The sequence below is a fragment of the Nasonia vitripennis genome, chromosome 3 (assembly GCF_009193385.2).
Source record: "Nasonia vitripennis strain AsymCx chromosome 3, Nvit_psr_1.1, whole genome shotgun sequence".
Classification (NCBI taxonomy): domain Eukaryota; kingdom Metazoa; phylum Arthropoda; class Insecta; order Hymenoptera; family Pteromalidae; genus Nasonia; species Nasonia vitripennis.
In genome coordinates this window covers 6,480,518-6,508,333 of record NC_045759.1, presented here as the reverse complement: position 1 = coordinate 6,508,333, position 27,816 = coordinate 6,480,518, and the positions used below count along the sequence as shown (strand labels likewise).

Below are 27,816 nucleotides of genomic sequence, written 5' to 3'. Positions count from 1 at the left end.
CTGCCGAGTTCATACATTTCACCATCATTTCACTCAGTCCTTTCCTCCCATGCAATTTTTCTCCTATTTCGAAATCGATTACAATTTTTTGTTCGAATAGAGAACACGAAAATCAACGTCTATTATAGTCCAAATGAAACGCGTTATTTACCGAGCCTTCGTGTGTCCTTACAATGGCCCACGCGCGATGAATACTAAACATTTTCACTTTTCAACCCTGCCATTTCCACGAATTTCACAGAAGACTGCGACTGCCCGTGGAAAAAATATTCGCATGGGAAAAATTTGTTTCCAGCTAAACGCCGAAAACACCCGCGTATGTGAAAAAAACCATCACCCGTAAATATCTCAATGCACCAGCTCACGATAAAAAAACCTCTCGTCGAATTTGAATCATTCAAAACAATAGCCATCATCAGCCCTCCCCCTTCCAAAATCAATCCCCGTCCGAAGAGCCGATGCATTATTTACCACCGACGAAAAAAAAAAATTCTCGTCCATCCCCCCATGACTACAATTTTATTCATCGACCCTCGAAAAAAAAGAGAGAACCGACCACACCGTGTACTCTCCGAAAGAAGACCGAACGGAAGAAGATCAAAGCCGCAGAGGAGAGAACTAGTGTGCAGAGGGTGAGAAAGTCGCGCGTTTCTCCTCGTGCATGCACAGCCTTATAACTTCGTGATTAATCGCGCGGGGCTGAGAGAAAATAAGGGGGACCTAGACGACCCTCGCGCTGGAAGAGAAGAAGAAGACTAACTACTGGGTATGGCTGTATCTATCCCTCTCTCGTAGGTCAATGGCACCGGCGAGGCTATACACTACTGGCTTATCTGTAATGATAGCGAAGTGTAATATCGGCTAAATCGTCGATTCTATTCTTTTCATTCTTTCTACGAATTTTTCATTAAATCGTAAACACTACTATGAAATACCATATTCTCGTATGCGATAACAATTCGAAATAAGCCCGCACGCGTTAATTCAATTTCAGCACACATAGTACAAACAACATCACGCATTCCCTCGGGCAACTAATAAATACACGACCAAAGCACACACTCGGCTATAAACGAATAGAAAAAGAAGAGCAAACACAGGAGCGAAAACTTCCGCGTCAAATTTGCACGAGAATCATATCAACCGGCGGAAGCTCGGGAACTCGAGTATACTCCCCCCCCCCCCTCACAAGCCTCGTTTTCACGCTAGCCGCCTGTAATTGAAACGTCCTGCTCGTCTAATGATTTCGCTCTGCTCTACTCCTCTGCGGCAACGTTGGTCAACGCCCTTTGTTATCGCCCGAAGCTATCGCGCGAGCGAGCGAGCGTCCGAGCGCACGTCGACTCGTACTACTGCTCGACTACTACTACACAGCTGTATACGACGGATTTTTACGCGGTATCGTAAAAGCCCGGTGGAAAACTCGTGAGTCATCCGCCTCATAACGTCTGAGTCATTCGATTGGTGTACATTGAATTTTTACCGTTAAGCAGAAGCGAATTAGAGACGATCGTCACGTGCTCTTCTACGAACTGTATCTCCGAGCGTAAATTCGATTAGCACGCGCCATCGCGGACTGGACAGCTGAGCACACCTGACTAGCCACGTTCGCTGTACACGGCGTCGCCGATTTAGCAACAAATTGGAATCGAGGAAGAGAGCTGATGTAACGTAGTCTTGTGACGTACTCGTGATTATATTCAGAGTTAATCCATTTCCATAATTAAGCAAAAATGCAAATGCAGCTGCACCATTAAACCACGGCGTTATAATATGCTTTCTGATGCGCGTCTCTGCGATAAGCCGCTGCGATTAATTATTCTCGGCGCACTCGCGTGTATCCGAACAAACGAGCATCAAGCGCTGCATCAGCCGGTGAATTATCGTACGGCTGAAAAAGGTCAACCGACGCGCATATTATCCGAGCGGAAGGTCGTCCACCCCCTATATTATCCCAGCAGTAGCTCGAGCTCGCTCTCGATTTGTCCGACTCGTTCTCGTCTCCAGGAAAAAAATGTGCTACTGCGTTGCTTTTTTATCGTTTGAACTGTGGACTTCGTCTCGTTTCGTCTCGAGTCGAGAGGTGATTTTTATCTCGATAAGAATTTTATAACGAGATCGACGACGTCGAAGCTTTCGCATACGCTCGTATATAAAATATCCTCGTCGCGGCATCATCAGGTCACACGGCAGCGAGCAACAAAGCTCTCCGCGGCCACATTCTTCCCGCTGCTTCCTCTCATCAATCTCACTCGCTCACTCTTACGACTCGGCCGGCGGCGCCACGAGTGTGTTGCGTATAATCCCCGACATAGCCCATAGAATACACACCTACACCACGAGTCAGCCTACTCGGAAGGGTTCGAGAGAAAGATACAGGGAAGCGCAGGCTGTGCAGTCCTCCTGAGACTGTTTGGGATATCGATCTTAAAAGATTAAACGAAAGCTCTCGCGCAGCGTCAGCACTTTGAGACGTTCAGGCGCTGCACTAGTCTGCAGCGAGATAGAGAGAGAGAGAGAGAGAGAGAGAGAGAGAGAGAGAGAGAGAGAGAGAGAGAGAGAGAGAGAGAGAGAGATGGAGGAAGAGCCGTGAAAAAGTCCAGAAAGTCACGTTACAGATGTATCCGCCCGAGAGCAAGTGGTAGTGGCAGCGCACGTACGAGCTGTATACACAGCCAAGCACAAAGCGAAAGCTCTGCAGAGACCCTGTATATGTAAATATATATATATATATATATATATATATATATATATATATATATATATATATATATATATATATATATATATATATATATATATATATATATATATATATATATATATATATATATATATATATCTTCTGCTATGATCTTCGACGAAGGGACGGAAGAAAAGCGAAAAATCGAGCCGCAAGTCGAGTATAATACTCGCGGAGCTTCTTTATCTCCCGTAAACGCGCTAACAACGCGACTGAATAAAACAGAGATGCTGCAGCTCTGTGGCTGTGCCTTGACTTTCCTATAATATTTACGCACGGGTTTGAGCTTGAGAAAAAGCCGGAGAGCAGCCGGAGACGCGAGGAAACGAGGCGCATTGAAATGCATGAAGTCGAGAGAGAAGGACTTGACGACTACACTGTGTGTATGCAGCTATAATACTCGCGGGCTTCTTTCAATGCGCGTGACGAGGACCCTTCCTGCTGCGGCGCGTCGTTGAATGGAGGTGAAAGGATTATGCGAAAGTATGTAACGTTTTGAAAAAATATTTTTGAGAAAATGAAATGATATAGGTTACGAATTCGGTAGATTCGGAATGATGTCCGAGTTAGCGTCAGAATATACAAGACTCTAGCGCCTGCCACTTGATTACACTTTATACGCGAAAGAGAGTCTTGCTGGCAATCGCTTCTTGGCGTGTTTACGTAGGTATAACCAATAATTTTATTTGAGCCTGTTGTTCTAAAGGTTTTCTTTTTTTCTGTATGTGGCACGATTATTCATTTCGAGAAAATTCGAATATAAAGCAGGTACTATGATTAAGTGTCTCGGAAGAAGAAATAAAAATAAATGCAAAAATGAGATAAAATAATTGCACTGTATTAGGTGATTATACAACGCTGAAAATAATGACATTATACATTCATTTGTCAGAAAAGAAGACTGAAGGTATTTAAAATAACATTCTAAAACGAAGTGTATAATATTTGTATTGTTTTCATTTGCGTATAATTAAAATTTATCATTTTTCTGAACTTTATATTATGGCGCATATGCGCGATAAGCAAGATTCTGAGCAAACTCAGAATCAGGTTTCTGATCTACTACAAAGTCGGTGTGCTGGTATTTTATTCCGCTCTTTCGGCGTGCTATCATATCTAATAAAAGTAAGTTGCCATTGTTGCAGAACATGAGAACACTTGGCGAGCTACCGACAGTAGACGATTCCTGGTTTATGAACAAATTGGATGCGACTGGCAGCTCGGAATCCAAAGTCTGAGGATTCAATCGATTCAGAGTTTCTGGAACAGCAACATCCAGAGGCTTGAAATCGTGATAGACATCATCAATTTTCTCTCCCGTCTTGAACCATTGGCCTATTTTATTTATTGGAATCAGGTATTCGTAAGCTACCAAGCCAGATCCAATCAGATTGAAAATGTTATTGATAAACGAGGACTTCACACTGCTGGAAGCTCCACTGGTTGCAAATGAATTTGTGTTATAATCTCGTGCTGACTCTTGATGTTCATCCACACTGCGTCGTTTTCTCGTTAAATGTTTTGCATTGATCTTGGACAAAGTGCTTATCGACTTGATCGCTCGGATAACCGGTAAAAATTGTTGTTTTTTGGGCAAATCGATATTATGATCGATTTCAAATATTGTTTCGTCCGCAGCGTAATACTTATTCAAATCGTTGTTGCATACATCAATACCTCGCTCGACGTACTGGCCTTTTCCTACCAATTCCAGATCTATTTCTGCATCTTTATACTTTTCTAAAGCATTAAACAGAAAACCTCTGGATTGATCAAACAGACTTATTTTTAAATTCCACAAAGTATATGGGCTAAGCACGGGCTCGTGCTTTTCTAATTTTTTATATACATCATTCGAATTTTTAGGATCTCCATTTTCGTCTCTCGCAAACGTATATGTGATGGTTTGATTAGTACTTGGAATCGTGTAAAATTTATTTTCGCATCTATAATAAGAAGTACCTAAATGTATCATTTCAACTTGAAAAGCTTCTAATTGCTTATTTAATTCGTTTTGCATTGTTTCGTTGGCTAACTTGAAATTAATCTTCACTCTATTAAATTTAATCGCATTCCTATTCAAACCTTCCTTAACGTCGGCCTTCATAGTTATTTCCTTTCCTTCCAGAAGATTTTTAATCGCGTTTTTATTTTTACTACTTTTCCACACGAAGAACGGCGGTAAATTATTTTCTCCACCGTCGAATAGAACATTGCTCCATCTTACTTTATCGTAATCAGTAATGGTTATTTTAGATTCTATTAGCTTTGATCTCAAAACCGTCATTTGCTCATCAGTTTTAGCTACTAAACTGTTGGTATCGTTTGATTGCAGCGAAGTAGGTAGATCGAATTCTTGTAAAAAGTACTCAGCAAACGGATAGATATGTTGCCTGAACGCATCCATACCTGTTTGGTACTTAGCCAGTACAAGGTTGGATTGTATAATCCATCTTAGATTGTCTACTTCGTGTCTCAACACTGGATTGCTTATGGTGATTTGATTCGCTCTGTTGGAGTTGATGTTTGCTATGTAATCGGCCAATTCTGCTTTGTCGTGATAATCTTCTATGCGGTCGTACATATTAATCATGATAGTCATGCCTTCCTCTAATTTTTCTATACAGCGAGATAGATCTTCTTGTATCTTAAATCCCTTCGTCATTTTTTGCATTTCAAGCTTGATGTCCCTTAAAGTACTCTGTATTTGCCATTTACTTATGTCAAGAGCTGAGTGGGATTTACCTTGTAAATTGCTTTCCATATCGTTTACTTTATTTTCTATGTTTTTACATATAGGGATCATCGTTGAATAGATGCTCTGCTCATATATCATCAATTGCCTCATTTTCTCATCTGCTCTTTTTATAGCAAGAGACAATTCATTTATTTTAGCTTGATCCTTCTTGATTTTATTATAGAAATCTATAGGTATTTGAACCGCACTGACAATGTCCTGAATACGTTTCACCATCTTCAACTGTTGATTAATTTTCGCTTCTTGTCCCGGTTTTAGTTTTTCCAAAATATCTTTCTTCTTTTCCAATAAGCCAGCCACTTCCTTTCGCATGTTGTACATTTTATCTACGGCTTCTGGATCGAGGAAACTTCCTTGTGCCATTTCTTTTTCCAGCTCGTTTTTAGTTTCTTCTACCTTCTTCTCAATATCTTTCATATCTTTGATATCTGCTGCTGGTTTATTGTTCGTGAAATCTTTGAGTTCCTTTTGCGAATCAGCTAATTGCTCTTTAAAAAGCGCTTGCTGCTCTTTCAGCTGTTCTGTTAATTTTGACAGGGAATTTTTTACCGCAGCTGGTAAGGCTGCTATAGTTTCCGAGCCAGCCGTGCTCGAAGGATCCAACACTAAAGATTCCGTGACCATTATCCCACCGCCAATCACTGCTCCGGCAGCTGCACCAACGGGGCCTAAAAAGCTTAAAAATTGACTTGCCATTTTTGGAATGCCAAATAACATTTTCAAGGCTAACGTGTCTTCTAATTGCCGTTGTTGTTCTTCTAACTTTTGCTTCTCCACTTGAGCTGCGTTTTGCAAAGCAATGATCTCGTCGATCAGCAGCTCGATTTGATGATCTATTTGGTAAAATACATTGTTTATCTCTGGATTGATTTGCGTCTCAACAAAACTTTGAGCTTCATTTATCTTTTTCACGATTTCTTTTTGGTACTTTGTTTGTTCTTCGCTTATTGCCGCGATGTTGCCTACATCCTTCAGTCTGTTTATTTCTTTTATGGTTAGTTTTAAATATTCCGGCAGATCCATGACAAGATTACTACCTGCGTTATTGTTAATGCTGTAAATCTTACTCAAAGTTGCTGTGTACAGATAGCCAAGAACTTTCTTATTGTCATCTTTTAATTCGTTATTTTTATAAAGTTTATCGGTGTATTCAGAAATTCTATTTGAAAGTGACTTGTAGAAAGGCAAAAGTGAAAGCTTTTTGCGTAATGTATAAAACTGATCTTCCAAGCCTTGCAGTTCATTGACGAATCCAAATACATTGTATAACATTTCTACGGATTTGTGACGTTCCAAATCGTCCAGAAACTTTCTCAGAAATGACTCAATAACACTGTTACTCAAGTTATCTCTTAAATAATTTTTGTAATCGTTAACGGCGACAGATGGCAGCTGACTTAAAACTACTTCTGCCGGCTCCTTAATATTTTTATCATTTTTACCAGTATTGCCATACCGACCTGAAGAGCACTGTTTTAAATCCTCTCGTGATACAACGGTATATTTATAACTAGGAGTTGGATCGCCCCAAATAGATTTCAGTTGTAAAGAATGTCCATACAATGTTAAAAGCTGTCCTCTTTTGCTACCACCTCTGGCACCTTTACCTCCAGAACCACCTGTTCCAGTATCTCCCTTATGGTTACTGATGGCAAATTCTGGACTCTTGACTAGGTTTACGACAACAGCGTCTACTGATTTTCCTCCTTTTCCGCCGACTCCACCACTGCCACCGTTTCCGCCATCAATACAGTCCTGTCCACGTACCCACCATCGAGAATGCCATTCCCAATACCACACAATATGATTTTCACCCAAGTCCCTCCAATATTTATCTATGAGTATTTCATCGTTTACAGCAAAGCCTGGGCCCCACGAAGGATCTGCACCATTTCTAGGAACGCCCGGTACCGTTCCATCTTTACCTTCTTTACCGTCGCCTCCTTCTTGACCTGGCCCACCTTGGCCGCCTACGATCGAAAGTTTTAGATATTCGCCGTTCACTACATTTTGGGCGATGCTTAAGAAATGTCCCGTGGGACCACCAGGCTCTCCAGGCTTTCCATCGTCTCCAGCAGCACCTGGAGCAATGGCATTTTTCGCTTTTCCAGGATTTAACGATGATCCAGGACTTCCATTCAAGATTATACTTGGACTTCCAATAACTTCCCATTTCGGTGCTATGATAGAAAGCTGCACTTGTTCACCTGTTTTATCCAAGTCAGTATCTATGAACACCTTGTTCAATGCAAAAATTTTTACGACTTTTGGTTTTTCACAATTTGCGGAGGATATGTCTTTTAATCTAATAAATTGTCCTTTGATGATTAAATTATTATCTTTGCACGATGAATCCACATTGTATTTGAGCGCTAAATTAAGCAAATCAGTCAAGATTTTCAATTTAGGTTTGTTTAGCTTAACGTCTTTGATGTTGGGATACTGTTTCTCCGACTCCTCTTTGTTGATCTTATCTAAAAATTGCTTTAGCTGGGCAAGAACTAGTTGTGAGTTGTTTTCGTTTATTCCTATTTGGTATTTCAAACTGTCTACGCTGCTTGAATATTGACGATAATCTTGTTGTACGTCATACTTTGACAGAATATCATAAAAGTTGTTTAGAAAACTATACCATCTCTGCGAGTCGTCCAAATATCCAACAACATTTGTCAAAGCTTGAGCCCATTCGGTAGGCTTCATTACATTTGACGTTCTATCTATTGTTTTGATAAATTTTAGATACTCGCCGTGGTTTGTAATATTTTGGAAATTTTCTTTTGAAATACTAATGTCCAAATCAATAACGTTTTTAGTGATCATTTTTAGTAACTGTTGCGGTTCCGTTACGCTAAGAGCCGATGTTTTTGTAGCTGATAACGCATCATAGCCCAATCTAAATGTATTGTATAAATTTTTAATATCACTCGTTGGTTCTTCTTGACTTTTATAATTTTTTTCAATCTCTTGACCAATGTTTAAAATACCAGTAACTATATTTTCATTTATTTTTGTTATCAAATCATAGAGATGATTTTGCGAATCAGCCGATATGGTATAACCAAAATCATTCGTGTTATATGCATTGTACAGAATATTTTCGTGTATTATTTTCTTCAAAGCTGGCTTACGACTTTGTAGTAGTTTTATGCTCGTTAGTACTCCAGCTTTATTAGGTCGTCTAAACAATCCTATGTTTGTATATTTTCCGTCCTTTTGGTGCAACAGGGCATCAACGAATTCTACTGCCTTTGAGTTGTCAAGTCCTTTGCCAGAAGTTTGAGACTGAAGATAATCTTTAAACTGTTTGAGAAAATTAGCGATTGATTCTACGATGCTTTCATCGGGGCGTAAAGTAGCTGTTATACCTCCATTCTCATTCTCCTCTGTGTCGTAAATATTGTCAACTTTTGTTACTATTAGGGCTATGCTGTTATCAAATTTTTTGACGTACTTTATCATTTCTACGGCGTTTTTTACGAGTGTGAGAAGAGCTTGTCTATCGACACCTTCTCTTACCGAAGGATAGTTTGTAGTAAAGACCAGCTTGACTCTTTCAGCGTGATCAAGTACTTTCTTAATGAAATACGTCGCAGCTATATCGTGTGCTGGACTTCTAGTATCACTAAATCCTGGACAATCATAAAAAGCTGCACTTGTTTCCGTGTCTAATACTAAATCCGGAAAAATTGTTTGTGAAGTAAAAGTGCTGTTGCCTACTTTGCCATTTTTATCTATAATAATATATTCATGGCTATTTTTCCTGGTTTCTTCTGATATTAAATTATAGTCGTATCCAGCGATAAACTGCGTAAAAGTACTTTTGCCCGAACCTGTTGTGCCTAGTAACAGTATCACATCTTTATTAGTACCGTATATGATGTTACTTTCACCTTCCTGAAGAAGATCTAAAATATCCTGTACTGTGCCTCCCTTCGCGTCGGCACGGGATGCTTCTTCAATCAGCATTGTTCAGCTTGTATGCGAATAACTATGCTCTGTAACCAAAATTATATTTTAGTTCATGCAACTGTTGGATTATAAAATTTGAAGTATATTTAATCAAAATTAATATTACTCACTACTTAGTAAGACAACTTTTCAAAAGAAGTATCTTCATGGAATTCGTCGTATACTTTGTAGTCGAGTTGTATTACGTTCTGAAATGAATAAATTTGAAAATTTAGCGATATATCAATATTTGTCATTTGAATTAACGACTGAGTAAAGAAATGAAAAAAAATGATCTGTGTATACAAGTTTTTAATCTTTGTTTTTTTGTATTATTGGCTTATAAAGCTTTGCACGGTTTCATATACTGATTTCTTATCTCAAATTTCGTAATTTTATAGTCAAAGCAAAGAAACAGCTTTGTTGCCTTTTCTTTATGTTAGCTAGAAAACTAGTAAAATTACTGAATACAGCCTGTCAAGGTACAGCGCATCCATTTACACCCATCGAAATGGTAATAATTTAAAGTGTATTCATGTGCAGTGTTACTGTGTTAGTTAGTTAGTTAGTTAGTTAGTTAGTTACTGTGCGTCATTTTACATTTTATGTAAAAACATAAGAATCCTGACGTATATATCGTGACTTTACTTATAATTAATAAAAAAGTATTAAAGTATCGGAAATTTCCTGAAAATTATTCTATACTTTTTTCGTACGAAAATAAATAACTGCATCCATCTATCTATCTCGGGACCTTCGGGCGCTCTCAACTATATGAATCATGACCTATGACTTTAATTATGACCTCACCTGAATCTTAAATAGTTTTTCCCCCTTATTTTTCTTCACGGCTACACCTTTGCACAGACCAATCGTTGCAACAATAATTCAAATGAACTTTTGAAATTTGGTAAAGACGCGTGGCTAATGAACGAGTAAATGAAATTCTGTCTGTATGATAAGTCAATTATTAATCGATGAAAACACTACAGAATGAATATAATAATTTTTAGACTTTCTTACTGACATTCGCCCAACTTGCCTTGACGGCAATATCCGCAAGTCTGGCTCAGGCCAATGCTCGGACCACGCTCGGACCTTCGCAGGGATGCGTTAGCGAACAGGTTCTCTCTCCCCGCCCCCTTTCACTCTCATACTATTTCTTATCTCAATTAACCTCATAGGCTGTCGTTTTTTGTTGAAACGGCCCTTCTATATATACATCCTCGTATACTTTTGAACGGTACCTTCTTTATATCTAGAAAAACCGGATTCATCGTAGAGCGAAAATATTTAGCTGGTGGATTACTCGTTCTGCACACATTCATACATTCAAGCATGCATTCACTCGAATTTTCCACAATTATAATTGTAACCGTAAATACAAATCATGGTAGTGCAATTTATTAATTTTCAATTATGTACCGTATTACTTTTAATTTGAAAAAAACTTCGATTTACCTTGGAAAGGGTTTAGTGGACATTCAGGACAGACTGATCTTTTGCGCGCCTGAGAGGAAAGTGAAGAACACTGAATAAGACTGGTTGAGCGAGAGGCCAGTATTGTGAATTTGTTCTCTTATATAGGCTTCGAACGGGAATTGGTGTTAACACAAATAAGGAGTCGAGAGGGGCGCCAAAAAACTGATACTTCACTTTAATTGCTTGCCGCCTTATCGCTGGAAACATTAAGACGTATTAAGCTTGGTTTTCCATTTTGTCTGTTTCTGCAGTTAGCTTATGTTATCAATAAAATCTACATTATATTAAATTATCCATCTATAAATTTTCTTTTGCGTTTTCTGGATTCTCCAGAAAATTAAAACAGTATTCATATCATTAAGACGATCATCGATACAAGTGTATAAAATGCCAGACGTATAATCTTATAGCAAGTATTATAGAGTCTAGTACACGTTTAGATATCATATAAACTTCTTAGCCACAAGCATTAGGCTTTTAAGTTGTCAACAAATAACACTACAATATCAACATTCTACTTTCAAATCACCTTATCTAAATTTGTATATAAAGTACAATAGACATTATATTACTGTACACATTTGTATAAACATTCACGTTGTAATTCCGATATAAAAGTAAATTAATAATTATTTGACATTTCGTGTATACACGTGCAGCAAGCAAATTTGCTTTTTGCAATTTTTCATGAATACTGTACAGATATGTGCGTACATATATGTATACATATAACTCTCATTTGTACGAAATTGTTCAAGTGTAAGCATACTGTAAATGTATGTACAAAAATGAACTGTGTCTCTTCTTATTATTAAAAAAATGTTGCTTTAATCTTTATTTTTACTCGAATGTCACTTTTTTCTGTTTACTGATTAAATTGGTTCCAACTGTTTTCTACAACGGGCTATCTTTGAATTTTATCACCATATTATGAAATAATAACATGTCTGCAGATATAAGCTACATCACTTCTGTTTCGAACCAACTGGTGTAAATTTATGCGATTAATGCCGTTCCCCGACTTATTCTTAGGATTCTTCAGTTTATACACACTGTTTATGTAATAATATATTTTCTACTCTCTTATTCTTTGACGCTTGAAGAAAAGTTAAAAAAATCAGCGGGACATGATTATCTTTTGCCTATTTTGAGATCATTTATGTGTAGATAGAATAGATGAAAATTCGAGGTTTGTCCAGAGCAAGTTTTGATTTATTCCTTTTCCTTAGCCAGATTTCAGCCGTTCAATCATCTCGACCGAATTCTCGGACCAGATTAAATTCAGGACTCAATGCTTACGAGTCTCGCGTCGAGTCAACCGCGACCTGCCTTCGTATTATTTAGATTTGACTGGACAGTTTTATCCTCAATAATAATGAAATAAAGGAATTTGCAATAATTTGCATTGTCTGCCTCAATTTTCAACCATAAATTGTTTTTATCATTTGTTTGTTCTCACTCGCAGCTCACGCCTTTTTAAACGAAAATAAACGAAAGACCTTCCGATATGTGCGTAGCACCTCGTCTCTCCTCCTGAGAAATCAGAAATGAGTTTCTGAATAAAATGCTAAATTGATTTCTGGAGGCGTTTCATCTTTCGGTATTTATCAACACGATGTGTATATATGAATATATGAATCTACAATATGTGAAAAACAAATGATTTCCCTACGTTTTAGTGACTTCATTTTTCGAGTAGTTTTAGAATTGATAATACATGTTTCTAGTATTGAGAATCAATTACTGTAATAATATAACTTGCAAATTGATATACCCTCTAGATTAATAAATTGAATTTCAATTAGAGATTGTGTTGATTCAATTAGTTTACACAGCTTTATTAAAGCGATTATTGTAACAAAATGTGATGGACACACGTTATTATTCCAGTCACAACAAAAATTATTGGACAACCTGCAGTTTCATAAATAATAATAATCTTAATAATAACAATATTATTAATAATTAATATTTACATCCAGTTGTCTTAATTTAATAAAGTTCATTATTTCTAGATTCATATTTAAAGGATCTCTAAATCGCAATGCCGGATTTCTGGATGCTTTTTCTGTAACAAAAAAAGTTTAATATTTAGAAAAAGGAAAATTATATTCAAATGTTTGAATAAACAATGGCTTACCTTTAATTTTAGTTCGATTCTGTCGATTTCTCCACCGAGCATGTCAACGATATTTTCTCCGTGTTTGAGTAAAAACGATTCGAGCTCATCGATATTTTGCATTTTCTTGACCTCCTGATAGCATTAAAAGTTTATTTATAATTTAGTACTGGCCACATGTAATTCTCGAGAGCATCGATAGTAATTAAATGCGAGTATCTTACCTCGAGCATCGCGTTAAGATCGTGCTTATCCAAATAGGACCTTGTCAACTCCCGACCATCAAAGTCGAGTTCGGCTTTGTATCTTACAAGACTGTTGCCCATGTCAATGCCTTTGACGTCGTGGATCGCCCGAACCTGCAGTAATGATGAACGTTATATCTGAACTATTAACACTGAATATGCAAAATTTAATTCTAAAAAAAGTATTACAATACCATAATATCAGACTCTAATTCAGCATTTATTTTGTCAAGGTTTTCCTGTGGTATACTCCGACCAACTAAAGCAGCTACGTTCGTGTAAATAATAAACGAAGCCACACCACCAAGAAGTCCTCCAACAAGTAGAGAACCTATAGCATCGAACATAGGATTGCCCAAGAATGAAGTCAATCCCATGCAACTGGCAGCACACACAACTCCGATGACCTGTGAAACAAAGTCACTTGTTAATTATATTGTAATAATTAAGGTTTTTTCGTATTGGAAAAAAATTGTGATTGCTGAATCATGTATGCTTACAGCGGCGAAGTCCTCCATCAGAACAACGTTTACTGATGGGTCGTGGCCGTTCATAACGTACTCTCGAAAACTTTTTCGCTTTTCGATCGCACCTTTTTTGATTGAATTGATAGCGACTAATAGAGTAGCTCCTTCTGAAACCAGCGAGCCACCTAGTATGAAGTATGCCCAGTAAAACGATTCTACTGGATTAGGAAATAAAAGTCCGTGAATTCCGTGATACATGGATAAACCAGTTCCTACACAGAAAATTCCAACACCAGATATTAGTGAAGAAACGGACTTCATATTCGTGTAACCATAAGGGTGATCAGGATCCGGAGTCTGAAAGAATCGCAAGAATTGTTTTTATTCTTTATTCAATAACTTTTTCTAGCTATAGTTTGTAACATTTACCTGAACAGACTTATGAATGCCATAAGCTAAAATCAACTGATTAAAAGTATCCGCAGCCGAGTGAATACATTCAGAAAACATACTATGAGAGCCTGTGTAGATCCATGCAAACAGTTTAAAAAGAAAATTACTTCCGTTTCTAAAAGAAATGTAAGCCATTGCTTAGTTGGACATTTGTAGAATAAATTAAAATAATGTGCAAAGGATTCTTTTATCAGCTCACATCACAACTGCAGTTAAAACGACCTTTCCAGATCTACCAAAAAGTCCTTCTTTTTCATAAGTTTGAGCTTGACTCCCAACTTCGCGTCTATAGTCCCTTAGTCTCTTCTTTACAGTAAATACATCTTTAATAAGAGAACATTAAAAACTAGATATTGATTTTAATTTTTCACCATGCCAATTTGTTAACAGTATACGTAGTACCTACTTTGTTGGTAAGTTTTTCGCTCCAGTTCCTTTTTCAATAATTCTTTTAACAATGCTTCTCGTGATCCCCAGACTTCAAGTGCTCTGCAAGCAGGATAGTCTTGCATTATTAACTCATCTATCAAATTCTATTTAAAATAAGTTTACTTACTTTGCTTCAACATCTTTCCTCCAATATACTGTGATAGGTGGTTCAAATTCATAAGGTGATCTTCTTTTTGTTTTAGGCAGAGATTCTAAATCAGCTTGCTTAAGTAAAAAATCAGACATTGCCCTGATCGGTGTTATGAAATTTCTTTCTAGAGATGACACTGAGAGATCAACACGAATCTTCTTTTTAGGTGGGGCTGTATTAAACAAAAGTATTAATGATAGTACAAAATACATTGATGTCAAAAAGTTAAAATTAAAATAACGCCAAAATTTACGTTTTTTTGATGCTGCTTCTTCTGCTGCTGCTATTTTTACTTCCTTCTTAGTTTTTTCTTTTTTTATCACCTTGACTTCCTCTTTTTCTTTCTCTGCAGTTTTAGGTGCTGGGGCTTCAACATTTAACACCCGTTCTTTTAATTTTCCCAGATTTTCTTCATTTAATTCAACTATCCTATGCGTGATTGCAGCATCTGCTTCTGGCTCTGCCTTGACTTCAGCTGCTTTTTCCACCACCTCAGATTTGCTTTTGGCATCATTGGAAGCCAATCTCGCGGTTGCACACATCCACCTTGTATCGGCATGTTTATTATGGCAAAGTTTTGAAGAGTTTGATATAACGTGAATAAATTTTTGTTTAATAAAAGTACTTGTATGCCTCTTGGCAAGTCCAATTTGGTATAAATAAAACTGCTCTCTGCAACAGCCGTTCGTATTTCGACGAAGAAAGCTCAAGAGACTATATGAACGATGAAGCATTATTGACAGCTTACATTTACCTGCAAAAGTAAAGTTTTGTTATATGAAGAATAAAATGGCATTTAAAGCTCAATATATTTTTGCGTAATAATGCTGACATTACTAATCAAAATTAATGTTATGCACATAACCTACAATCATATTTATCCAGTGATATCGAATAATTTACAATTTATGTATTGTAGAGGTGTAATAAGCAATAAAGTTGCGCATTTTCAATGAAAAATTACCAATTATCAATCTCATGAGTAAAATCATTCTTAAAATCAACTATAGTTTACATCTAAAAACTAATATGTTCTGACTGCTGTAGAATCAAAATATTACCTTCTCATAGAATTAATCACGGTCCCACATACATTATATAAACTGCAGTATTGCAAATTTTCGTATAAGCTGTAAATCATATCAATAAATATTGAGAATTAATTATAAAAAATTCTTTTTCACTCGGCCTGACAGAAACCATGTTGATAATCGGTTCTTTGTAACACTGCCAATAAAACAGACTTTGACCTTCAAAAAGCCGCAGCTGATTGTAGGAATATCTCACCCCTAGATGTCTCTACTCTAGTAACGCGTAGATTAAAATTTTTTTATCTTAAATACAAATGCGAAATAGATCAGCAATTTTTATAAATATCCTATAATAGTTTTACTAATTTCTATACACTATAAATAGCACTAAATTAAAAAGCTGCTACTATTGAAAGAAGTTATATTTAAAAAAAAAGGAAAACATTTAAGGAAAATCCATTTTTTTATTTATACATTTTGGCAGTTACACGAGTATAGTTTGCGTAGTTACTATTATTGCATATATCAATAATGAATGTAATGCTTAAAACTTTTAATTTTAAGAAAACGAGACGAGAAATTAAATATTAGACATTTTAAACGTGTTTATGGGATAACAAATAGGTATTACTGAGAAAAAACAACATTTTCTTTAATTTTTTTTTATAAATAAAAATTAACAAAATAAAGAAAGAAAACATTGTTTTATTTCTTCATTAACGGAACAACATCAAAAACTTGTTTTCCGTTGCATACGAAAAATATATAATTTTAACTTTTTTTTTCTAAAAAAAATAGAACAAAACTCTTTACATAGTAAAAATTGTAAAAATTACGTATTTTATAAGCACTTTTTAAACTTGAATTTTTAATTTAAGTATAACTTAAGCTTCGTATTTACAAGTTGGGTTTTGTACAATATTTAAAGCTTGGCAATTCGTATTTAAAATTATTTTGTTTTGTCTTTTATAAAAAATGTAAGTCTATCGATTCTGGTTATTGGCGTGGAGTTGCTTGTCTGTAAGCAGAACCGTCATGACACCTCGCAATTCTTTTAGTTCATTCATCAGTATCATTTTATGACTTTCGTCGTGCTTTCGCTGTATCTCGAACTGCTTCTCCATCCATGCATGATGCTTCTGCTGCATCAATTCGTCATGTTTCATCATGGTTTGAACAGCTTCTCTATAAATTATGGTTTTCATTTATAAATTGACAATCCGCAGATAGGAAATTATATAATTTTGAAATAAAACTAAAATCTAAATTCTTTTACTTACTGAATCGTTTTCGAAATTTTCTCTTCGAAGTTACCAGATTTCGTGCTTGACGAACAGCCATTCACTCCATTATACTGGTAGTCTTTTTTCGAACTAATCGCACCTGCTTCGTTCTCCAGTTTGTGTATATCAAAATCTTCTTTTGTCAAAACCTTCTCAGCTGCCAGCTTGAGGATATCAGCTCGCTCGACCGGTGAGCTCATACCTGAACTCACGGAACTTGCCGTATTAATATTTATCGGCTCGATGTGAGCCGTGATGTGATTGACTCGACTCTTATTTAGATCATTCGCGACAATCAGACGTACGAACTTGGTGTTCGTGGTGTTTGCCATTCCCGTCAACGATGAAGGATTCATCTCCACGGGTCGTAGGAGAAACTTGTTCTTGCCAGTGATCTTCTCATCCTCGGTGATCTTTAGCTTTTTGCTAGGAGGTGGTCCCTCATCGTCACCGGATAAAACAGATGGTCTGTAACAAATTAGGATAAATTTAAAAAGTGTCATTACGGTATAAATGACTTAAGCCAAGTGTTAGTAACGCTAATTCTCAACTTACGTTGTAGCAGAATATACTGGCCTGTCCGTATCCTCATATTTGAAATATTTCGAATAATCTACATTATTTTCCTCGCATGAACCGGAGGTAATGACTTCTTGGTCCAGAGCAACGTCATTTATTATGGGCGGAACGCACTCTTCTACGACTGTGATGACTTTATTTTCAAAAGTATTATCACCTTCTGGTATTGTGCGATTCTCATCCTTTGTATCACTATTATTATTAGGTAGAGTGGCCAGAATAGCATCTTCGATAACTTGCTCTTGTTCCTTATTAGAAACGGCGCTTAAATTACCGAAGTCGAGAGTTGACGAAGCGGTTATACCATCTTCATCTAAAAAAATATCATGAGAAAATTAGTAAAATTATTTTATGTAGCTTTTTTACGAGTACTTTTATTATAACTTACCAATAATACTTTCAACGGGAAACCAAGTATCTATACATTTATTAGGTATCACAGTGACCTTGTCGTTTACTCTACTTTCGCTAGATGAGTTGCCAAATTTTATGCTCGTGTAACTATGATCGGGGAATTTTGATGTATTCATATCACAATTTTCCGTTAATAGATTTTGTATAAATTCGTACCTTTCATCAGAAACGGGCGTATGAAAAATATCGTGCAGCTCATTATAAAACGGACATTCAAAAATATCTTTTTCACAGCTATCTTCTTGGTTGCATCTTTGATAGGAATTTTTGAGCAGAGTTAATTTTCGCTTGATCTGCTCACCAGTCTTATGGAAACCAGCCTCATGCAAAACTTGAACTAGTCTTTGTAGTTTTTCGTCTTCCAAACTCTCGTTCGAGTGGTTTTTTGAAGTCAATTCCTTAACCGTCTTTAAAAGAAGTTTTACTTCATCTTTTGACCATAGTACACCTAAAATAATATTGAAACGTAACACTTTATTATTCAAGTTACAAAATTAATAAGTTCTTTAAGCATTATATATTGAAATTATTCATGTAGAGGCATTATTAAGATCATATGAAAATTGTAACACCTTTGTATAGATGTTACTTTAATTGAAATAACATAAATTTGCTATTAATCATACCTTTGCTATGATTCTCAGACGATTCTTTATCGTTTCCGTTATTGAATTCCATCAATTCTAGTGAATCTTTTTCTGCATCTGATGACAGGTTTATTCGATTCATCATTTCTCGACTGAACTGTCGTTCAAACAGTTTTCTGTACAAATTATAAAAGGGGAACTGTTGAACTGCTTCAGACTCTGCATTTGTTTGATCCACACTGACAAATTCTAATTTCAGTTGATCGAGTCTACTCATAATTTGTTGGTTGGATCTACAGTAACCATTTTCTGCTAGACTCTGTCTCAATTCTTCAGCAGCTTTTTCGGTATTAATATAAGCATCTTCGGCAATATTTAAATCCTGTATCAATGTTAAAAGCACTATAGTCTCCTCAGTAGACCAGGAATCATCAGACCTTGACTTCTTTTTCTCTTTTAAACGACACTTTTTGTACTCTCTACCCCAAAATAAGTCCAAGCTTGAATAAAACATGCACTCTGCAGGATTTTCGTTATTATCAAAACCTATTTTATAATCTATGTACATAGTCCTTAAATTTATCAGTGCATTTTTAACTTGTTCTGTACTTCTGTCAAAGCCAGCATTTTGCATTGCTTCAGCAATCATTTTCACAGCAACTGGAGAGAAAAAAGTAAGGGTCAGTTCATTTTTCAGCTTCATAGACTTGACGAAGTTAAGCATCTTCTGAACTTCCCCCTTGGACCAGTCAATTGGATCACTAGGAAACTTTACTAGAAATTCTTCTTGACTGCTGGTGTCATAGTCTTCTGAATCAATGCCATTTGAGTTACTGGCATCTCTATAAATCTCACGGAGCTCCCTATAGAATGGACATTCTTTTAGGACACCCGTCAGCAATTTTTGTCGTTCACATGCGAGAAAATTCTTCCTCAGCATTGTTAGTTTCAGGTGTACTTGTCTTTCAGTGCGGTTCCAACCTTTCTTGAGCATCAATTGACTGAGCAATGCGGACATTTTGTTAACAGAGTATCTGCTAACAAAGTTGTGCTCCTTTATCAAGGTCAACATACAAACTACTTCTTCCGGGTCCCAACGAGTCACTCGCCTCTTGCATTCTTCCTTTGGATCGTAGTCTATGGTCATTGTACCAACATCTGTTGGCTCCAGTAGCCCATAATCATCCATCGTTACTAATGGTATGTTTACCATTGATACAGTTCCTGGAATAAAATACAATGGTTAATGACGAGTAAGTATCTATTACAATTAAAACTGCAATTTCATGAACACAACACCAAACCAGAATAATTGTTTGCAATTCTACCAAAAAAATTTCTTACATGCTAAATAAGCTGTAATGTAAAAAAAATTCCAAAGTATAGCAAAGAAAAACAATGTCATGCAGTACAGAAAGTTTGTCATTGATTTATTGATTCTCACAGAAGTATAGAATAAAATAAAAAGCACTGCGGAAACTGCAAAAATTCAGCTGTCGTCTACCATTGAACAACGTTACCTAAAAAATTGCAACCACAACAATGCCAATGCAAGCAGCTGCGAATTTTCACAACAATCAGTCGTGACAACAACAATCGCGGATCGCTAAAACAAAATCAACATCGATAGAGATAAGCTAACGCCTGATACCAAAACCGCTGGCAAAATCGCATTCCCGTCTATGCGCTTATAAGAGAGCCGATGTGTTCGCAGCTAGGCACTCATGGCAACAGCATTTTTTCTCGAGCTATCGATCTACACCCGAGCTTTCGTTGCGAAAATAAAAGCACACGCAGTTCCCAACCCATAGCATAATATCGTACAGAGAGAGAGAGAGAGAGAGAGAGAGAGAGAGAGAGAGAGAGAGAGAAAGAGAGTGGGAGAGACGCAAATACGCGCTTGGTAAAAGGAAAGATAAAAGAGTTGCAGTAAGGAGCGAGCATAGGGCGTGCAACAGAGCGACCCTTTGTTTTACTACTCTCTCGGCAGTGTACAGCCTCGGGAACTCCCCGACCATCGGCGCGGCGAACAAAAGCCAGCGGTGACAACCGCACAGCCGGACAGTTCCATCGTGATGCTATCTACGTCGAGGAAGAAATGCACGGAGAACGTTGATACAGAGTACTTATTGGTACCGCGAGTAATACCTATATAGACAAACGCATGAGCACACACACACACACACACACAGAGTATACTGACTTGTACGGCGAGCCTTGGTTGTGATTTAGGTTAGACTGCTGACGCCTGGCAGCAACAGCTAGCCGTGATGCTCGGAAGCTCCTCATGCAATATTCAGCGTAAATAGTACGCTGCTCGGCGCATCGTAATTGCCGTTTCCTCTCCGCTCCAAATACAGCTGCCTCGACGACGATATGACTTCCTCGTCTTTCGCTGCTGCTGCTGCTCTGTGTATATCCGACACTATAGGTATACACTGTATACAATATAAAGCGAGCGCGCGCGAGAATATTTGTGCCGTGGTGAGCTATAGAAGGTCGCGGACGGTGTGACTGGTCAGCCGGAGTAGCTTGGTAGCTATACGCGTCGCGCAGCTACGCTCTCTCTCTCTCTCTCTCCCTCTCTTGTCTTGCGCCGTCTTTGTGTTTTGACGTGCTCTCGCAGAGGGCCGCAACAACCTGTGTTCTATATCTATATAGATGCGTTGAGAAAGAGAGAGGGAGAATGCGCGCAGGGCGCCAAATTTTTGCAAAGCGTGCGGCGCAGATGGAAATAACCGTTTGAATCGTTGACAGTTGACGAAAGCCAAATGCGTCGAGGAGCCGGCGAAGGTAAATGGAGTGGTTTTGTCGAAGGTTTTTCATTGGAAAGTTTGTGGCCGGACTAACACACACACACACACATATATATATAATTTGGAGCGAAATACTGCGCCAGCGACATCTGCTGATTTTCACGCAAAGGCGGTTATGTTGCTCGGCTGCTCACCGCTGAAATTATACTACTGTAAAGTGCTGCTATACACCTGCGCAGGCGGAAGTGGGAACCTACGAACTACTCGCTGCACCTGCAACCGGCTTATATACTGAATATTGCAATTCATTTGTTTTTGTTTATTACGTATAGTTGTTGTTGACAGCGTTAGATTAATAGGTACAGTATCGACGATAATCAATATTGTTATGTTATTTGATGAGCATCTTTCTTACATCTATCAATTATTGAATGAATATTAATGAGTTTATCATATTAGCAACACTGTCAACGTTCCGATGTAAATTATCGGCAGACGCGTATAATATTCAGGCGTAATTTGACATACGCCCACACAGCAATGATTTATACAATATAACTCACTTGGATTATTTTTCTTCTCTTTCAGACTTTGTCGAACTGATGTTCCTTATATACCTATAAGTACATACGTATACGTGCAACTACAAGTGTAAAACAAAAAGGCTCGCCCAGTTGTGCGGGGCGCCTGCGTTGTTTACTTTCGCCTGCGTCGTTGTTTCGGCGCACCGTTTGGAGAGGAATCAAGACTTTTCACCGGTCATCGCGGAGCCGAGACGAACAATGTTTAGCCTTGACAATCCGACCAAAGTTGACACGGGCTTTTCCTTTCGGTCCATATCGCCGTGAGTGTTGGTTATACATGTCTTTATATACTTATGTGTGCATAATTTTTCTTTTATGTTTTGATGGAGATTTATTTTGTGGAGTTAAACTTATTGGTGGTTAATGTTGTTGATTTACATGCGGTAAAGAATTCAATCATGTGTGCTCTTATTGATGTTTTCTAGATCAGCATTCACACATAAACCGGAGGATGTGACTAAAAATCCAGGATGCCAATTGACTGTTGACAAACCTGCGCTATTTCAATTTGGGAATTCTCAGAGGGATGCAGAGAAGAAGTTTGAAAAGAAATTTAATTTTGTTCTCAATGTAGAGAAGTCAGGTAAAATTAGGCAGCTTTATGTTTATTAAAAAGTTGCGGTAGTGCTTTCAATTAAGAATATTTTCTGGTATAGATGAATCTGGTTCTGGTGCAGACAACAATATTACCAGCATCAAAGAAACTGAATCAAAATCAATTGTCAAGGAGGAAACAATAAATGAAGATACAAATAAAAAGTTTACAACTCAAATGCAAGACAAAGAATCAAGTGAACAGGAACAAAAATCTGATGAAGGAAATGAAAAGACAGATGAGATAAGCGTAAAAGTATTGTTCAAAGAGTTCAAAGAAATAATAAACGAATTCTCAAAGGAAAGAGCCGAATATGAAAAAAGAATCACAGCTTTGGAAGCAAGAATAGAAGCTCTTGAAACGAGTAGAAGACTTCAATTAGATAATATCAGGTTTAACGATATTTTTCAAACAAAAAATTATAGATTTTTGGAATAATCACTAGTTGTATTTTTTTCAGTTCTACAGGTAAAGGTGATGAAGGTCATGATACAGTTCCTATAAATTGCGCAAAAGATATGCCATTTGCAATACAGTCATTGCCAGTTGCAGTACCTTCATTTATTTCACCTCAGGCAACTATTTTTGGATCTACACTCTTGTACAGTTCAGCTACTGCACCAACACCTAACTATGTGTTCGAGGCAACATCATTTCCTAGTAAATCAGCTTCAAGTGCTGAATTGCTGATACCTAAAAGACAATTGAATAACTCACCTTTCTCACTTAGCACTCCAATGGTTCAAACCAACCTTTTATCAAGTACAGAAAATACAATATCAGAAGAAATGAAAAATAAGGGCAAAGAAAACAGTAATTTATTGTTTTTTGACAAACAGATTAATATATGACGTTTGATTATTACAAAACACAAGCATAGAAAATGAGATCTCATTTCACTTTTTTATTTTTTCTTAGATACTTCTTTAGCAAACAAAGGAAATGAAGTAATTAATACATCATTAAGAGTGAATAAAGGACTAGAGTATGTATACTATTGGGTTCAGAATTTTAATTTTTTAAATTTATAACATTTCATAAAACATATAATTCTAGAAAAAAGAAACAAAGAACAAGCGAGGCACCATATCATTTAGAACATCAAACTAATGAAAGCACAGAGAGAATACCAAGTCTGGATAACTTTAAAAAATCGATTGAAGAGTCTTTTCAAAAAGCTATGAGAGATATTTTTACAGAGCTTAAGGAAACTTTGGAAAGTGTGTACGACAAAAAAAATTGAAAGCGAAAAATTGTGTGTCATTTATGTGACAAAATTTTGTACAAAACTCGAGTTCGTGAAATAATTCTATGTCCAGTTTGGAATACATATAGTAATGATTAGTATTTGACAGTATTCTAATTATAAGTTTCAGTGATCCAACAAATACTTATATTCTTTTTTTACAATCATAGTTGGAAACATTAGAAAAAATTAATCTGTAAAATAAATGTACTACACATTTCCACAAGAGGCTTGATACATATGTATTTCTATGAACACTGTAATATACTTGCTGAGAAAATGAGTAATAACGCGAGTATGTGTAATTAATTTATAACAAAGTGTAACCTATATAAATGTCAACGTTATTGTCAACAACTTAAATATTTTTAAGTGTTTTTTATTAAAATGTTTCGAATAAGAAAAGTTGCTAGGTTCATTAATTATTATTTTATTTTATTAAGTTTTCCCGTATTCTCAAAACGAGGAACTTGTCATTCATTTTCGATGCATAAAAAAAATATTTTTTATTTGCATAGTTTAAAAATATTAGAATATAATGAAAAATTTAAACAGTTGTGTTATACAATGCTTCATTACAACAATGGTCTGATGATTACGGCGCAGAGTATTGTAATAATAGACTAGGTTCATTCTGTTTTTTATCTTGATGTACAGCTGTTGCTAAACATATATCGTTTCCGTTTTATCGAAAAAGACGTATAGGATGTAAGAATAATGGTCTATATCGTAATCAAACATGTTAAGTGTGTTGTATTCTTATGATACTGCTCAAAGTACGTGTATTCTACGAAATCGTGAATAGAGTACATATTTCTTATCAGCTACTGTGGCTTTCTTTTTAAACATAAGTAAATCGAAAGCGAGAACCTAGAATCCAAGTCTTATAATTTAAAAACATCGGCACAAAAGTGTGCACGTGTTCAATGCCACATTCTCGCACGTGTATCGTATTGTTTGACACGACGTTTGTGAAACCTTGAGTTTTACGCAGGATAGTAAAGGTCGAATAATCCCATTGTCACACTAGAATCGAAATCTACTATATTTTGGATAATTCATATAAATACAGGATAATAAGCCCTTAATTACCACGCCGTTTCCAAGAGGTCTCCACTAAAGTAGTATCATGTGTCAACTAAGAGTATCGCGTTTTTCTTGCGTTTCGCGCATATTTAATGAGAAGATAATTTGATATAATCGAAAAACACTTTCTCTCTGCGTTTCCTTCAGGCCTGAGACCAACATAAAAAAATAAACCTGAGACCAGGTAGATCACTCCGTGATGTAAAGGCTCAGATGCAAGCTGAGCTCTGGAATTTTATTATTTAAATACGTTCTTTTTTCACTCACTCCGATTTTCGAGTTATAAAAATGATGGCTTTGTTGCGTTTTTCACACATACGCATGCACATAATTAAATAATATCAGAATTCTGCAGATACATCCTCTGTTTCAAATAATTTCCAAAAATTAGACGGTAATAGTATGTTCGCGGGAAAAGAAATTGGTTTCCATTTTAAAGGAAAAATAAATTACTGCTATTAGTGGTAAAGGCGTATAGGGCGACTGAAAATATACATTACAAATGCAAATAGCGAAGGTACGGAAAAATAGCCGCAAAAAGCTTCGAGGAGAAAAAAAAGAGTATACCCTTTAGCTGCGGCGACTTATTCAAAGCTATATAATAGTCTCGTAAAAAATGTATATTACACTTAAGTATGGGCGAATTATGGCTAGCTGCTGGCTTTACACACCCACGCATCAGCTGAGGATTGTTTTAACGGAGGTGAGCCTTTTCCTTTGTTCGTTAGTAACGGGAAGAGAGAAAAAGATAAGACATGGAGATCTTCGACCAACACTACTTTTCTGTTAATAAGGCATTGCTGAAGAGCACTGGACTCTGGCCTTACGAAAGTCGTCGGAGAAAGTTCTGCATACGCACTTTTATCAATCTCATTCTCGGAGTTTTTGTTATATTTCCTCAGGTGAGAGTTAGCTAATTTATCGTTGCGTGTGAACTGCTGTAAAATGTTTAACGTCCATGAGCGCGTTTATATATAGAAACCTTCATAAGTGCATTCAAGAATTATCTGGGATATCGTTTTTTAATTTACCAATTTGTTAAAAAAGTGTGAACTCGTGATTACTTCAATTTTCCAGTTGGTTCGTATATACAACTACTTCGGAGTCAACATGGACATGGTGCTCGAGCACGCGGCGATATTGTTGTTCATATTGACAACTTATCTCAAGTTTCTCACCTCCGTTTACTACGAGGAAAAGGTTGTAACATATCGATAACGATGATTTTTGCGATAATCCACGTCTCATCCATTTTGCGTTACACCCATAGCTGAAAGTGGTGTACGATAACATAGCGAAGAACTGGCAGGCAATAAAGGACGAGAATGAAGTGAATATACTTTCTCAGTACTCTGAAAGTGGCTGGTTCTTGACCATCAGTTACATAAGTATATTGATATATTGCTTACACAATATAACTGTAAAAGAGTCGCATAATACGATAATAATATACGAATTCCAGTGTACATAGTGATCGCCGCCTCGGCATACAGCTTGCTGCCGATGGCCCCAGTACTATTGGACATGATCGATCCTCTGAACGAAACCAGACCTCGACTTTATATACTTGGCGGAGAGTATTTCATCGTGGACAACGTCGAGGATTACGGCAAGGTCTACGCGTTCGAGCTCGTTCCAGCTGCCGTCACAGTTTGGCTCATCTGTGCAGTCGACTCAATGTATGCTGCCTCAATTGAGCATTGCCTTGGACTTCTCGCTATTGTCAAGTAGGTTTCCATGGCGCCGTGTATGTGAGTCTATAGTTTTTAGAAGTTTTCAAACTGAGATTTCAGGCTACGCTTGCAAATGTGTACCCAGCCAAGTTGTGATAGTCGGAAGGATGTATCTTATAGGCTGATTGTTCAGCTTATTCGGTTGCACAAGGATATTATAAAGTTTAGTATCGGAGTTGACTTGCTGTTTTTGTGGCTTTAGGTGTAGTAAGAGTTGTATGATTTTGCAGCTTCACGGACATCCTCGAGTCCTCGTACTCGTCGTCCTTCTTGATCTTGGTTGGGGTAAACGTACTCTTTCTCAGCTTTGAGTGTATCATTGTCAGTTACATAGATCAATGCGTGTGTCTTTCATGATATTTGACGTCATGATTCATCCAGCATATTTGTGTACTCAGGTGCTCACGAGGTTTGGTCAAACGATGGAACTGATTCGTTACTCCATGATCATGGTAGGAATTGTGGTCCATCTGTTCTACTTAAGTTGGCCAGGCCAGAAACTCACAGACTTAAGTATTGGACTTTTTCAAGATGCGTGAGTTGCCCATTTCATTTTTTTATATAATCAATTAGCATGAAGCTTGATTAAAATTATTAAATTTCATTGACAGTTACCTCAACGAGTGGTATACTTGCTCAACGAGGGCTCAAAAGTTGTTAAACCTGATGATCTTGCGATGTTCGAAGCCGTGCCAATTGACCGCCGGAGGAATATACGTTATGAATTTCAGCAATTTCGCAAAGGTAGACTCATTCTTTAGCAGCGTTATAATAGAGAGTAATTATATGCTTGTACTGATTTTAAAACTTGTTTCGTTTCAAGATTGTAAAAACATCCATGTCGTACATGACAGTTTTTGCATCATTTAGATAGATTGGATACTCGACCCTGGCCATCTCAACCAGAATACGTATAAATAAATATAAATACACATATACATATAGAGCAAATCAACAAACGAGAAAAAAATTTTATATTATATTTATCATTCTTATTTATTAGACCCCGAAAAAATGTATAGTTGGAAGCATGTGTGAATTAAAGAAGACGATGAAGGAAAATTCGAGATACAATTATAAAAAAGAACCTTTTTAGACAAGTAAATTTTATTGTATTTTCATTTTTA

The 27,816-nt window shown here is 36.8% G+C and overlaps 5 protein-coding genes across 11 annotated transcripts; 2 read left to right on the top strand and 3 right to left on the bottom strand.

Annotated features, from left to right (window-relative positions):
• Positions 1-3,560: 3,560 nt before the first annotated feature.
• Positions 3,561-12,690, bottom strand: LOC107980959. Its single transcript, XM_016984657.3, has 4 exons — positions 10,911-12,690; positions 10,260-10,707; positions 9,581-9,658; positions 3,561-9,496 (listed from the first exon to the last, which is right to left on the bottom strand). Exon 4 carries the CDS (start codon positions 9,465-9,467, stop codon positions 3,744-3,746), a length of 5,724 nt encoding a protein of 1,907 aa, XP_016840146.1. The 5' UTR covers positions 9,468-9,496; positions 9,581-9,658; positions 10,260-10,707; positions 10,911-12,690; the 3' UTR covers positions 3,561-3,743.
• A 52-nt stretch (positions 12,691-12,742) lies between these two features.
• Positions 12,743-16,062, bottom strand: LOC100123321 (zinc transporter 9). 2 transcript variants are annotated; one of them, XM_016984658.3, is made up of 12 exons: positions 15,857-16,062; positions 15,421-15,549; positions 15,049-15,341; positions 14,772-14,967; positions 14,622-14,704; positions 14,415-14,538; positions 14,192-14,330; positions 13,796-14,119; positions 13,490-13,702; positions 13,275-13,409; positions 13,072-13,185; positions 12,743-12,999 (listed from the first exon to the last, which is right to left on the bottom strand). In XM_016984658.3, exons 3-12 carry the CDS (start codon positions 15,335-15,337, stop codon positions 12,955-12,957), a joined length of 1,662 nt encoding a protein of 553 aa, XP_016840147.1. In that variant the 5' UTR covers positions 15,338-15,341; positions 15,421-15,549; positions 15,857-16,062; the 3' UTR covers positions 12,743-12,954. The 2 variants fall into 2 exon arrangements, with proteins under 2 accessions (XP_016840147.1, XP_001606946.2); XM_001606896.6 differs by having other exon boundaries at positions 15,049-15,549.
• Positions 16,063-16,270: 208 nt separating this feature from the next.
• LOC100680480 lies at positions 16,271-21,243 on the bottom strand. 3 transcript variants are annotated; one of them, XM_008215451.3, is made up of 7 exons: positions 20,893-21,232; positions 18,729-19,913; positions 18,259-18,550; positions 18,077-18,189; positions 17,665-18,001; positions 17,107-17,577; positions 16,271-17,011 (listed from the first exon to the last, which is right to left on the bottom strand). In XM_008215451.3, the coding sequence occupies exons 2-7, from the start codon at positions 19,900-19,902 to the stop codon at positions 16,810-16,812; spliced, it is 2,589 nt and encodes an 862-aa protein (XP_008213673.2). In that variant the 5' UTR covers positions 19,903-19,913; positions 20,893-21,232; the 3' UTR covers positions 16,271-16,809. The 3 variants fall into 3 exon arrangements, with proteins under 3 accessions (XP_008213673.2, XP_003424251.3, XP_032454409.1); XM_003424203.4 differs by having other exon boundaries at positions 18,077-18,550; positions 20,893-21,243; XM_032598518.1 differs by lacking the exon at positions 20,893-21,232 and adding an exon at positions 20,669-20,781 and having other exon boundaries at positions 18,077-18,550.
• LOC100680226 lies at positions 20,624-24,233 on the top strand. 3 transcript variants are annotated; one of them, XM_031926984.2, is made up of 7 exons: positions 20,624-20,821; positions 22,034-22,289; positions 22,455-22,612; positions 22,686-23,016; positions 23,085-23,437; positions 23,543-23,609; positions 23,681-24,233. In XM_031926984.2, exons 2-7 carry the CDS (start codon positions 22,228-22,230, stop codon positions 23,865-23,867), a joined length of 1,158 nt encoding a protein of 385 aa, XP_031782844.1. In that variant the 5' UTR covers positions 20,624-20,821; positions 22,034-22,227; the 3' UTR covers positions 23,868-24,233. The 3 variants fall into 3 exon arrangements, with proteins under 3 accessions (XP_031782844.1, XP_031782843.1, XP_031782842.1); XM_031926983.2 differs by lacking the exon at positions 20,624-20,821 and adding an exon at positions 21,391-21,482 and having other exon boundaries at positions 23,681-24,227; XM_031926982.2 differs by lacking the exon at positions 20,624-20,821 and adding an exon at positions 21,414-21,804 and having other exon boundaries at positions 23,681-24,227.
• A 1,407-nt stretch (positions 24,234-25,640) lies between these two features.
• Positions 25,641-27,816, top strand: Or139 (odorant receptor 139). 2 transcript variants are annotated; one of them, XM_008215087.4, is made up of 10 exons: positions 25,641-25,858; positions 26,034-26,156; positions 26,227-26,344; positions 26,419-26,683; positions 26,750-26,851; positions 26,920-27,010; positions 27,088-27,224; positions 27,301-27,433; positions 27,513-27,600; positions 27,693-27,816. In XM_008215087.4, the coding sequence occupies exons 1-9, from the start codon at positions 25,712-25,714 to the stop codon at positions 27,561-27,563; spliced, it is 1,167 nt and encodes a 388-aa protein (XP_008213309.1). In that variant the 5' UTR covers positions 25,641-25,711; the 3' UTR covers positions 27,564-27,600; positions 27,693-27,816. The 2 variants fall into 2 exon arrangements, with proteins under 2 accessions (XP_008213309.1, NP_001177542.1); NM_001190613.1 differs by lacking the exon at positions 27,693-27,816 and having other exon boundaries at positions 25,712-25,858; positions 27,513-27,563.